General features: G+C 41.5%; 1 protein-coding gene across 2 annotated transcripts; it reads right to left on the bottom strand.

Moving 5' to 3' along the window:
- Positions 1–4,424: 4,424 nt before the first annotated feature.
- On the bottom strand, positions 4,425–8,083 carry LOC124861833. Of its 2 annotated transcripts, XM_047355780.1 has the most exons (5): positions 7,124–8,083; positions 6,896–7,034; positions 6,728–6,805; positions 6,388–6,610; positions 4,425–5,650 (listed from the first exon to the last, which is right to left on the bottom strand). In XM_047355780.1, exons 1-5 carry the CDS (start codon positions 7,582–7,584, stop codon positions 5,544–5,546), a joined length of 1,008 nt encoding a protein of 335 aa, XP_047211736.1. In that variant the 5' UTR covers positions 7,585–8,083; the 3' UTR covers positions 4,425–5,543. The 2 variants fall into 2 exon arrangements, with proteins under 2 accessions (XP_047211736.1, XP_047211735.1); XM_047355779.1 differs by having other exon boundaries at positions 4,425–6,610.
- Positions 8,084–12,226: the final 4,143 nt, after the last annotated feature.

The raw sequence follows: 12,226 nt of genomic DNA, 5'->3' as shown, positions 1-12,226 counted from the left end.
TCACAAACTTCCATATGTCATCACTTAAACAGCCTCTTATCAGATTTTTAGCTGGAAGATCATTTTATCATTATTTACACTTTGTTGTTTGACACTGATGACTATGGTGACTGTCTCAATGGCAGGGCTGATTACTTCTTGGTTCAAGGAGGCATAATGTTGATCATTATTTTACAACATGGTATGATACAAATTGAGAGGAGGCAGAGGATTAACACAAAAGCTATCATTGCTGCAAAAAGATTTTTTATCCACCCCATCCATCCTCCCTGAAGCATCCAATCAAACCATGAAGTAGTAGGTCTAAGATGGTCTTTAGCCATGACATTTTGCAAATCTCTTAAATGATCTAAGGCTTCTGTCATGTTGGCAGAGTGGATGTTGTCTGGAATATATGTGCAACGGGTGTTATTTAATAAAATACAAACACCTCCAGATGAGGCAGTTAATATGTCCAGAGCCATACGGTTTTGTATTACCATGGCTCGCATAGCACTGATTTCTTTATTTTGTGCATCATCCACTATTATGGAATTATTTAGGAATAATCCTAAACAGTAATTTAGAGTTTCTGGGCGCAGCATGGCTTTACCTACCCCGAGCCAGGGAAGAAGGGACAGGATTACCTTGTCATTTGTGGACCAATGTTTAAAGTCGTCTGGTACATTGGTTCCCCATACACTGTCATGTGGTTTTAGTTTTAAGGATCTTTTCTGTCTTCTGGAAGAAGTAGAGATCAGCAATGCTTCCCTAGTAATTACTATGGTGTGATCTGATGTAAAAACTAGTGCACAGATACCGTACCAGCTGGGGGACAGGACGAAGTAGGCGTTGTTTCCACATAACCAAGCTACCCCTTGTACCCAGTATGTCCCATTGTGAAACAGGTCAGTGGTCTGAAAAGTTGTTTTACAATTTGTACTTGTGCCTAGATAGAGTTATTCCCTTTACTTTTGTTATAACACTGAGCGTGTTGTTTTATACCGTTTAAGTGTGCATTAAAAGGTGGGACCTTGTCCTCTTCAGTGATATTTAAAGTATTCCAAAACTCAGAGTCACAGGTGCAGTTATGAGGGTTACACGTATAATTTAGAATCTGGCTTTCTTGTGGAAACTGTCCTGGGATAATGAAATATTGGCGAGATGCATATCCTAATTCTCCAAAAGAAGTGGCACAATTTGCCTTTGAATCATTCATAGCTTTCACATATATTGTAGGACTCTTGAGAGTGTACAGGCATTACAGAGCAAACATAACAATCCGTTTTATTCTGAGATTTAGTGGTGTCACGTAACGATACCAGTAATTCTGCAAGTACGGAGGACTTTCTGCACTTCCTAGAGGCCTGAGGTGTGACCCGTCTGGTGTCCATCTTTTCCGGTGGGATGTTGCTTCTTTCTTACTGTGACAAAGGAAGAAGCCCAATGTAAGTGCGGGGATCACTCCAAGACTTATCCATACCTTACAGGGAGCCATAATAAATGGGCGCAGGTCAGCTGTTTTCTTCACCGGGGTTGAGACGCTGGGCCCTATGGGTCACCAGCCCCTTTGTAACCGGACTTCCCCTGCTACCCCGTCGGTTGAGTTGGCTCCTGTAAAGGTAGAACAGGTTTACAGTGGCTCTTGTGAATCCAGGAAGGTGTCTCTGCGATTTTCAGAGCAGTAGACATGGTCAGGAGAACTTGGAAGGGTCCTTCCCATCGAGGGGTGCTCCAGTCTTTTCTTTGGAGCATTTTGATCAGAACCAGGTCTCCAGGCCTCAGGTTATTCTGTGGGATAGGAGCAGAGTTTACTGGCAGACTACTGGACAACTGTTTCTTTTGTTTGTAACATTTTATTCATCCATTCAGCTAATGAGGTTTCATGCTGAGCTTTTTCAATATCATTCATTTCTGATGGTAGTGGAAACAAGTCTTCCATGCACTATTTCAAATGGGGTAAGACCAGTGTGACTGGGTGTTATTCTCATCCATAGCTTTACTAAAGTAAGGCAATCTGGCCAGGGCCTCCCTGTTTCTTCTACTGTTTTCCTCAGTCTATTTTTTATAGTTCCATTATCTGACCTGATGATTTGAGGAATGCCATAAGTAGGGAAGAAATGTGCTACTAGGTTTTTTGCTACTGTAAGAGCATCACAGTGTTTTGCTGGGTATATTTCAACCCATTTGAAAAAGGCATCTATGACCACTAGACAGTATTTCTTTCCCTGTAACCATGAAAGTTCAATGAAATCCATGTATATGGTATGAAATGGATGTGCTGCTGCTGGGAACTGTCCCCTTTTGGATCTCGTTGCCCTGTAAGTTATGTTTGCAGCAGATAATGCATGATCTACAAAGGTTTTTTGCATAGTCAGAAAAATGTATAGTATAGAATTGATGATTTACTAGATGTTCCATATTTCCCCTTCTTGACATGTGGGTTTTTTCCATGGGTCGCTATGGCAGCTGTTTTGTATAAATATTTGGTAGTATTGATTTTCCTTCTAAATGATAGATATTATTCTGTTTAACAGGTCCTCTGTTAAGCAAAGTTTTAACTTCTGTTGCTGCTGTCAGTGTGAATCTTTCAGCACGTCCGCATCTATAAAGAACAGATCTGACCTGTTCAGTGTGAGGGGAAGTTTAGATGCAGCCTTTCGCGGAAACATATGCAAAGTTATTTCCTCTACTTTCGACAGTGTCAGTGCTGTTCCTGCACAGGTTTTAAAGCCTCTGTTTTTCCAAATTCTTAATCTTTTTTATCATATTTTATTTTATTGGGGACTTTGTGTTCAGTTTGAGTCTAATTCAATCATTTTGAACCTGACTGGAAAAAGTCTAAACGTCTGTTAAAATCTTTTTTTTTTACCATAGAGAACTGACCTAATATTATTATGGTAATGTTGAGGACTCTAATTTTTACATAACATAAATCAGACATTTATTTCACAAAAACAGAAAGTCAAATACAGACATTTGGCCACATGAAAGTTTAAATACCTGGTTTGTAAAAGAATTGTGAAAAATTGAAGACGGATCTATGAACTTTCTTATGGTTATCAGTATTTTTAATACAGGTAGAACCTTTGCTATCTTTATATGATTTTTTTGGAAAAGATCCTGGAAACCCTATTAAGATATAAGTTCTCAAAGATCATCAGAACATCAGACCTTTATTAGCGCTTTTAAGGTCCCTCAAAGATGCATTACAATGAAATCAGTCATTCCCATTCACACACATTCACACACTACTTACTTATTTCTTTGTCAGTCATTTTATTTGCAAAAATTGGAACATAATTTGACTTTTATTATTCTTAAAATGCACATTGTTTCCTCATAACCCCTTTTGTTTCCACTAGGTCTGTTTTGAACGCTTCAATTCTTTTTTATTCACCAAGAATCAATAAGGTGGTCTTAGTGGGGTCCACCTTAAAGGTGTTATCTGTTGGGTGTCATGTTATCATTGTCAGGTCAGTGAGGTTCATAAGTCAGTCTGAACCTTGGTCATTTGGTCTGTGCTCATAATGTTTCATAGATCCAGCCTATGATTAGTCAGCAAAACTTCCACCTATAGGAGAAAAATTGATTGTTAATGAATGAGCTGCATTTCCTAGGAACACTGTCTTCCTCCTGGATGAACATCACCTGTTTCTCACTAATGCTTGCCTACAAAATCTTTTACTCTCAGATTACTTCTTTAACAACATTCTGTTCTCCCTTTTCTAGTCATTGTTCACTGGGTTGTCCAGTTGGACAGTTTCCATGTTGTCCACATTGTCACCTCCTCTTTTAACTTCTTTTACCACGTCCTCTAAAACCATCTCTTAGTCTTTATAATTTGGGGCTACCTTGGTATTCTAAACTGGGATTGGTGGCGGTCCGCCCCCCTTATTTGTTTTCAGTTAAGCTGAAAGTTTTTTTCTGTGCTTTTCTTTAGGCCTCATTATTAAGGCTATGTCAGTTAAAGGCTGCTCTTGTTGTTTTTTTAATTCATCTTTTTGTTTTAATCTGTTTATCAACTGTGTGCACTCAGGGACTGAAAGGTTCCCTTTGAAATTATAATCTGGCAAGGTTTTTTATTATCTCTTGAATCTTTTGAATGCATAATCTCCAGTTTAAGATCCCCGTGTAGTTTTAGGATTTCAGTGATAATTAATTTACCTGAAAATCTGTATTTTTTATGCCATCGTTTACATATTTATTCAGCCCCCTTCACATAAACTTTACATCTCCTTCTAAGTTATTTGGTTTATTTTGTCCCTTACCCATGATCCACCCTGATCTTTGCCATGGTGTCCAGCTCAGATTTGTAGCTGATATGAAAATCACAATCCCTTTAAGCTGCATTTCTCTATTATTTCCTCTCTTGAAGATGAATGAAAAATGATAATTAATAATTACCTTTTCAAAAGGTCTGCACAGGCAGCACTGCAGCACACCGGGTCCTGACTGGAACTAGGCTGCTGCTGCTCCACCACCTGTCCAGCCGGCGCGTACAGGTCTTCCAGCTCCCTCTTGTCAAAGTCTGAGACCATGGCTGGAGTGCTCATTGACGCGCGCAGCTCCCCCAGCAGGAGCCTTGCCTGGACCGTCCTGGCACGGGCCAGCATCTACTCTTTGTGGGTGTCAGACAGCTCACTGTGTGTGTTTGTAATGTGTCTATCCAGGTGGTGGCCAGGGTTGTACTTACAGCCCAGCACAGGACATGGGCAGGAACGAATATTGATATGTCCTGTTGCCCACTTCACCAAGATGGACCTCTCTTTTAAATTTGCGCATCTGTGAGCCGCCTTGAAGTGCCGGGCAATGTTCAAGTATGTGCAGTTGCACATGGGGCACTTGACCTCCCTCTTCTCAGACATGGTCTAAACAGAACAAAATAGAAAACAAAACGGGGGGACAGTGTATGTGAGTCACAAAGCATTTCTAACAAATAAAACGTTGCATCAAGGCAACTTTACACAGCAAACAGACGTCAATTCATTGTAATCAGACAGATTCAGAGTCTTAAACAACAATCAGTGTGTAGTCATTCGCTCGCAGCACTTCGACGATTTTAAGCAAAAACAACTGAAAAACAGCAAATTAGAATGTACTTACATCCACTGGAAACGATAGCAAACGTGTTGTTTTAAAAGCTCGTTCAAAATCTGCTCTTCTTGCAGGCACACGCAAACAACTGTTTGGTCAGTCACGGTTCGAATGCTCTCTAAAATGGCGACTCCACGAAATGTTTCCTGAAAATACAAGCCCCGACCCCAATGAGCCCCGCGAACTTAGATGCGTACTTTGTGCAGAAAGTAGATCCCATTGAATTAAAAAACAAAACAAAACAAAAACTCCATGAAACGGCTCAGAAACATAACGGCAGGCTTTTAAAAGGTTAAAATGGTTGAAGTGTGGTTAAAAGTGCGTGATTTATGGTGGATCAATGAGTTGTTAATTACTTGAGAAGCTCTAGATGCACAGCGTTTAAAGCGGGTGAAATTAACCAAATCTCAACCAACTGTGCAACATGCTCTCCTTCCGCCTGGGAGGAAGACTGAGACCCTGCAGGCTTAGATGAAGCTGGGGACACTGCCTGGGATGTTAATGTTAAACCTGAGGATGAGGGCCCAGCGTCCTCCTCCTCCTCCTCTGATACCCCAGCAACATCTGAGGCAGACTAGAAACACATAATCACAGATAATCGTTTTGCATTCAAAATATTATGTCATGTTGTTCAGAGCTCTTTTAATGTTAAATGTCATCTTCTCTTTAGCTGAAAGGAAGGAGAAAACCTTCATAGTTAGCAGAAATCAAAGCTTGAAAACCTCATTCTGCATGTCATAAATCTTCATAGTGTGTTTCACCTAAAATAAAATAAAAATAATAATATTCTCACCAAGCCCTTCCCCTTTAATACCCGCCTGAGGCGCTTGTGGAGAGCCTTGTAGCTGGACCGAAGCTTGGCCAGCTCGTTTTTGAGAACCTCGTTCTCCAATGCTAAAGAGCGGCAGCCGCCACAGTCGAAGCTGGGGGCTGCGTGAGGGGATCCGACATCAGCCCCTTCCTCATCCTCGCTCCCCAGATCAAGGGCAGAAGCCATTGGAGGAACCGGGTTCGTTGCCCTCAGCTCCATGAGCAGCCGCTTTGTCTTCTCTTTCGCCACATTAATGTAGGTTGTCCTTATTGTGTCCGTCAGCTCTGGATGGCCTGTACCCAGGTGTTTGTCACACCTGCCCTTATTGTAGGTGCAGCCGGACACAGGACATGGTATATTCCTAATATTTACTCTTCCAGAGGCCTGCTTGAGCAAGATTTCCCTCTCCTGCAGGTTCGTCACCCTATGGGAGCGCTTGAGGTGGTGGGACATTGCTACATATGTACGTTTGAACATGGGGCAGAAGACCCCTGACTCACCCATAGATTCTGGCAGGATTATGCGCCTCATCAAGTTGCCCTTTCCTGTTCCAGCTGACCAAGAGAAGGATGCTGGGCCCGCAGTCTCTTTTTCCTCCTCTGCTCCTATCGCATGAGTTGGCAACACAATCTGCTCTTTCGCTCCAGGGATCTGGATCACCTCCTTCGGGGTGGGGAGGTTGGATGGTGCAGCTGAGGTGGTGGTCTCCTGCTCTTCAGTGACCTGAGAGAGAGAGAGACAAAGAGGTGTACTTTAAAATGTATTCACTGTGGATCTCTCATCCACTCACAGAATGGTCCACCTCTCCAGAAACCAGTGCCTCAACGATGACGTTCTCACCTGTGTTTCTCCACCGGACTGCGGCTCCAATTGGCAGCTGGTGGATGCCTCCTCCACCTCAGTCCTCTTTCTCTTAACCTGTCACACACAAACACACGTACTACGTCAGTTACATGACCCTTCCCCCCCACTCAGAAAACCCCCCCTCAAATAACAAGCCAAGCCTACCTTTTGAGCAGTGGGAGCGTGCTGCCTCCTAAGACTGGCCACAAATCTTTTTAAAGTGGTTATCGTCTGCTGCTGCTGCTCCAACCTAGACTCCAGGTCCACCCTGATCTTTGCCATGGTGTCCAGCTCAGATTTGTAGCTGATATGAAAATCACAATCACTTTAAGCTGCATTTCTCTATTATTTCCTCTCTTGAAGATGAATTAATAATGATAATTAATTGATGACCTTTTCAAATGTTCTGCGCAGGCAGCACTGCAGCACACCGGGTCTCGAGTGGAACTAGGCTGCTGCTGCTCCACCACCTGTCCAGCCGGCGCGTACAGGTCTTCCAGCTCCCTCTTGTCAAAGTCTGAGACCATGGCTGGAGTGCTCATTGACGCGCGCAGCTCCCCCAGCAGGAGCCTTGCCTGGACCGTCCTGGCACGGGCCAGCATCTCCTCTTTGTGGGTGTCAGACAGCTCACTGTGTGTGTTTGTAATGTGTCTATCCAGGTGGTGGCCAGGGTTGTACTTACAGCCCAGCACAGGACATGGGCAGGAACGAATATTGATATGTCCTGTTGCCCACTTCACCAAGATGGACCTCTCTTTTAAATTTGCGCATCTGTGAGCCGCCTTGAAGTGCCGGGCAATGTTCAAGTATGTGCAGTTGCACATGGGGCACTTGACCTCCCTCTTCTCAGACATGGTCTAAACAGAACAAAATAGAAAACAAAACGGGGGGACAGTGTATGTGAGTCACAAAGCATTTCTAACAAATAAAACGTTGCATCAAGGCAACTTTACACAGCAAACAGACGTCAATTCATTGTAATCAGACAGATTCAGAGTCTTAAACAACAATCAGTGTGTAGTCATTTACTTGCAGCAATTTGACAGTTTTAGGCAAAAACAGCAAATTAGTATGTACTTACATCCACTGGAAACAGTAAGAAACGTGTTGTTTGAAAGGCTCTTTGAAAAACTCCTCTTCTTGCAGGCACGCAAACAACTGTTTAGTCAGTCACGGTCCGAATGATCTCTAAAATGGCGAGTCCACGAAATTTATAGGTCCTCTCAGTTTCTAAAAATAGAAGCCTCGCCCCCAGGGGGCTCCACAAACTTAGCCACAATCTTAGCGCAGGGGGACGCACAATTGTAGAAGAAAGAAAGACTGCAATATTACAAGTTCCAAAAACCAGTAACAAAAAAGCAAATGATGTCCTTCCTTGGACGAACTAATTATTGTAGAAACTGGGTGCCAAATTTCCATCGTGTTCCACATGTCTCAACAGGGGGTATGGTAGGACAGATACATAAATATTATATATATATAATATATATATATATGGATTTAACTCTTATTCAAAAAATATTTGTAGAACATGTTTAACATGTGCAAAACATAATCCACAAGGGAATCTAAGACCACGAAGGGAACAATTTCCAAAACCACAATACCCTTTCCAAAAAATTCATATGGATTTTATTGAGCTAAACCACAGTGAAGGGAAAAGGTTCTGTTTAGTCATTATACAGGTCCTTCTCAAAATATTAGCATATTGTGATAAAGTTAATTATTTTCCATAATGTCATGATGAAAATTTAACATTCATATATTTTAGATTCATTGCACACTAACTGAAATATTTCAGGTCTTTTATTGTCTTAATACGGATGATTTTGGCATACAGCTCATGAAAACCCAAAATTCCTATCTCACAAAATTAGCATATTTCATCCGACCAATAAAAGAAAAGTGTTTTTAATACAAAAAACGTCAACCTTCAAATAATCATGTACAGTTATGCACTCAATACTTGGTCGGGAATCCTTTTGCAGAAATGACTGCTTCAATGCGGCGTGGCATGGAGGCAATCAGCCTGTGGCACTGCTGAGGTCTTATGGAGGCCCAGGATGCTTCGATAGCGGCCTTTAGCTCATCCAGAGTGTTGGGTCTTGAGTCTCTCAACGTTTTCTTCACAATATCCCACAGATTCTCTATGAGGTTCAGGTCAGGAGAGTTGGCAGGCCAATTGAGCACAGTGATACCATGGTCAGTAAACCATTTACCAGTGGTTTTGGCACTGTGAGCAGGTGCCAGGTCGTGCTGAAAAATGAAATCTTCATCTCCATAAAGCTTTTCAGCAGATGGAAGCATGAAGTGCTCCAAAATCTCCTGATAGCTAGCTGCATTGACCCTGCCCTTGATAAAACACAGTGGACCAACACCAGCAGCTGACACGGCACCCCAGACCATCACTGACTGTGGGTACTTGACACTGGACTTCTGGCATTTTGGCATTTCCTTCTCCCCAGTCTTCCTCCAGACTCTGGCACCTTGATTTCCGAATGACATGCAGAATTTGCTTTCATCCGAAAAAAGTACTTTGGACCACTGAGCAACAGTCCAGTGCTGCTTCTCTGTAGCCCAGGTCAGGCGCTTCTGCCGCTGTTTCTGGTTCAAAAGTGGCTTGACCTGGGGAATGCGGCACCTGTAGCCCATTTCCTGCACACACCTGTGCACGGTGGCTCTGGATGTTTCTACTCCAGACTCAGTCCACTGCTTCCGCAGGTCCTCCAAGGTCTGGAATCGGCCCTTCTCCACAATCTTTCTCAGGGTCCGGTCACCTCTTCTCGTTGTGCAGCGTTTTCTGCCACACTTTTTCCTTCCCACAGACTTCCCACTGAGGTGCCTTGATACAGCACTCTGGGAACAGCCTATTTGTTCAGAAATGTCTTTCTGTGTCTTACCCTCTTGCTTGAGGGTGTCAATAGTGGCCTTCTGGACAGCAGTCAGGTCGGCAGTCTTACCCATGATTGGGGTTTTGAATAATGAACCAGGCTGGGAGTTTTAAAGGCCCCAGCAATCTTTTGCAGGTGTTTAGAGTTAACTCGTTGATTCAGATGATTAGGTTCATAGCTCGTTTAGAGACCCTTTTAATGATATGCTAATTTTGTGAGATAGGAATTTTGGGTTTTCATGAGCTGTATGCCAAAATCATCCATATTAAGACAATAAAAGACCTGAAATATTTCAGTTAGTGTGCAATGAATCTAAAATATATGAATGTTAAATTTTCATCATGACATTATGGAAAATAATGAACTTTATCACAATATGCTAATATTTTGAGAAGGACCAGTATATGCATTTACTAAATGGATAGAACTATTTCCAACTAAACATCCAGATGCCTTGACTGTAGCAAAAGCACTGTGTAAAGATCATTCCCAGATATGGGATTCCAGAGAAAATATATAGTGATAATGGAGCCCATTTTGTAAATCAAATAATAAAGAAAATAGGAATTATGTTTTACATAGATCTAAGAAACCATTGCGCTTACCACCCTCAAAGTGCTGGATTAGTGGAAAGAATTAATGGGACTATAAAGAACCGCCTAAAAAAGTGTATTGAAGAGACAGGAAGACCATGGACACAGTGTCTGGATCTAGTAAAACTATATATAAACATTACAAGCACCTCAGGGCTAACACCCTATGAAACGTTATTTGGAAGACCATACAGATTACCACAGTTTATAAATCAGTGAGAGTTAGATGAAGAAGCTAACCTAGCTGATTATATGAGGAGTATGTTAGAAAAACAACAGAAACAAAATCAAACTAATGAGGAATGTTCTATTTCCCAGCAAGAAAACCAACTAAAAAGGTCATTTCGGTTGAAAACTCCGCCAGGGGAGGTGATTTACAGCCTGATAATAGGGTGGACCCAGACATTTAGAGGCTGGAGAGACCCGAAAGTCAGTGAAGAAAATTAAGACACTGGAACCACTTAGAGGAGCCAAATTTCAGCCAAAATGACTCTTAGATGGTGTTAGGTATTATTCAGTCAACTCAGAGGTAAGAACGATACAGAGTCAGTTTTACTTGTGTCAAGGGTAGCCCATTTTGCAGTGCAACTACAAAGTTTTGACACCCTATCTCTTTATTTATATACACAGTTCAACAGACAGTTCAGACAGGGTGTATATGTGTGTGTGTGAGGCTGGTTCTCACGGAGATAACGATGATCTCACACACACAGGGAGGAAGGCATACCAGAGCAGAAAACAAAGCGGAGTGAAGGTGCCTTGCAACACAAAGTTTTTACATGAGTGATAACAAGTCCTCGCACCCATCCAACAGTCCCTCCTTTTATCACAAGTAAAAACATTTAATATAAAAACAAATAAGAAAAATACTCTGTATGAGCGAAAACCCATAGACGATAAACGTTATATTTTGTGGGAAATACTCATACGGCCCCGCCGCCCTCGGCAACCATTAAAAGTTAAATGTTGATTAATACTTTAAATCATAAAAATAAAAAAATAATAATTGAAAACATAAAAATAAAAGAATAATAATTGAAAACATAAAAATAAAAGAATAATAATTGATGAAAACAGTGAAACATAATAAAAGAATTTAAAAATCTGCCCTGTTTATGTCATCATTATACTTTTTCTCATTTCACTTAAGCAACAACTTCTTTTGATTTTCTGCTGTAAGGTCATTTTATGAAATACAATGTATGAGTACACTCAGGCTTTTGATGTGATTTATTTACAACATGTCATCATAATCGTCCCCTTCATTTTTGTGCATTTCCACCTGGTTCAGTGTTGCATATGCCACCCTGACTGACTGAGTTACTATTCTTTGTACCATGCATTTGCAACATGGGATAATACATATTGACAGGAGACACAGAAGGCCCATGCATGCTATTACTGCAACTAAGAGAACCTTAAACACATTTATCCATCCCCCTGTGAGCATCCAATCTAACCAAGAAGAGTTAGGATCTGGGAGGTCATGTGTCATGACATTTTGCAGATTCTGTAGGTTGTTTAATGCTCCCGTTATGTTTGCAGAGTGTATATTATCTGGGATATATGTGCAACAGGTGTTATTCAATAGAACACAAACGCCCCCCGTTGATGCTGTTAGAATATCCAAAGCCATGCGGTTCTGAATTATCATGGCTCGCATAGCGCTCATTTCTGTGTTTTGACCCTCTTCTACTATTATGGAGTTATTTAGAAACAATCCAAATCGATAACTTAAAGTTTCCACGCGCAGCATTAATTTGCCCACACCTAACCAGGGTAAGAGAGATAATAATGTTTTATCATCTTTAGACCAAAGTTTAAATTCATCTGGGACATTTGTTCCCCAAATGGGGTCATGTGGTTTAACATCTATTTCCCTTTTTGATCTCCTATGTGGTATAACTATAGTCTGCTTACTAAGTACCACAGTGTGATCTGATGTAAAAACTGGGGCACATACACCATACCAGCTGGGTGGAAGTACATAATAAGCGTTATTATCACATAAT

Source organism: Girardinichthys multiradiatus, chromosome 24 (genome assembly GCF_021462225.1).
Source record: "Girardinichthys multiradiatus isolate DD_20200921_A chromosome 24, DD_fGirMul_XY1, whole genome shotgun sequence".
In the NCBI taxonomy this organism is placed as follows: Eukaryota; Metazoa; Chordata; class Actinopteri; order Cyprinodontiformes; family Goodeidae; genus Girardinichthys; species Girardinichthys multiradiatus.
The sequence above is the reverse complement of the archived record's forward strand: the minus strand, read 5'-3'. Positions and strand labels throughout refer to the sequence as shown.

Bases quoted from the DNA above. Each gene is read 5' to 3' on its own strand.
- LOC124861833 (XM_047355779.1), bottom strand. From the start codon at position 7,584: ATGTCTGAGAAGAGGGAGGTCAAGTGCCCCATGTGCAACTGCACATAC. The intron at 6,806-6,895 runs GTAGGCTTGGCT...TGTGTGTGACAG, and splicing joins ACGCTCCCACTGCTCAAAAG to GTTAAGAGAAAGAGGACTGA. The intron at 6,611-6,727 runs GTGAGAACGTCA...TCTCTCTCTCAG, and splicing joins AGTCCGGTGGAGAAACACAG to GTCACTGAAGAGCAGGAGAC.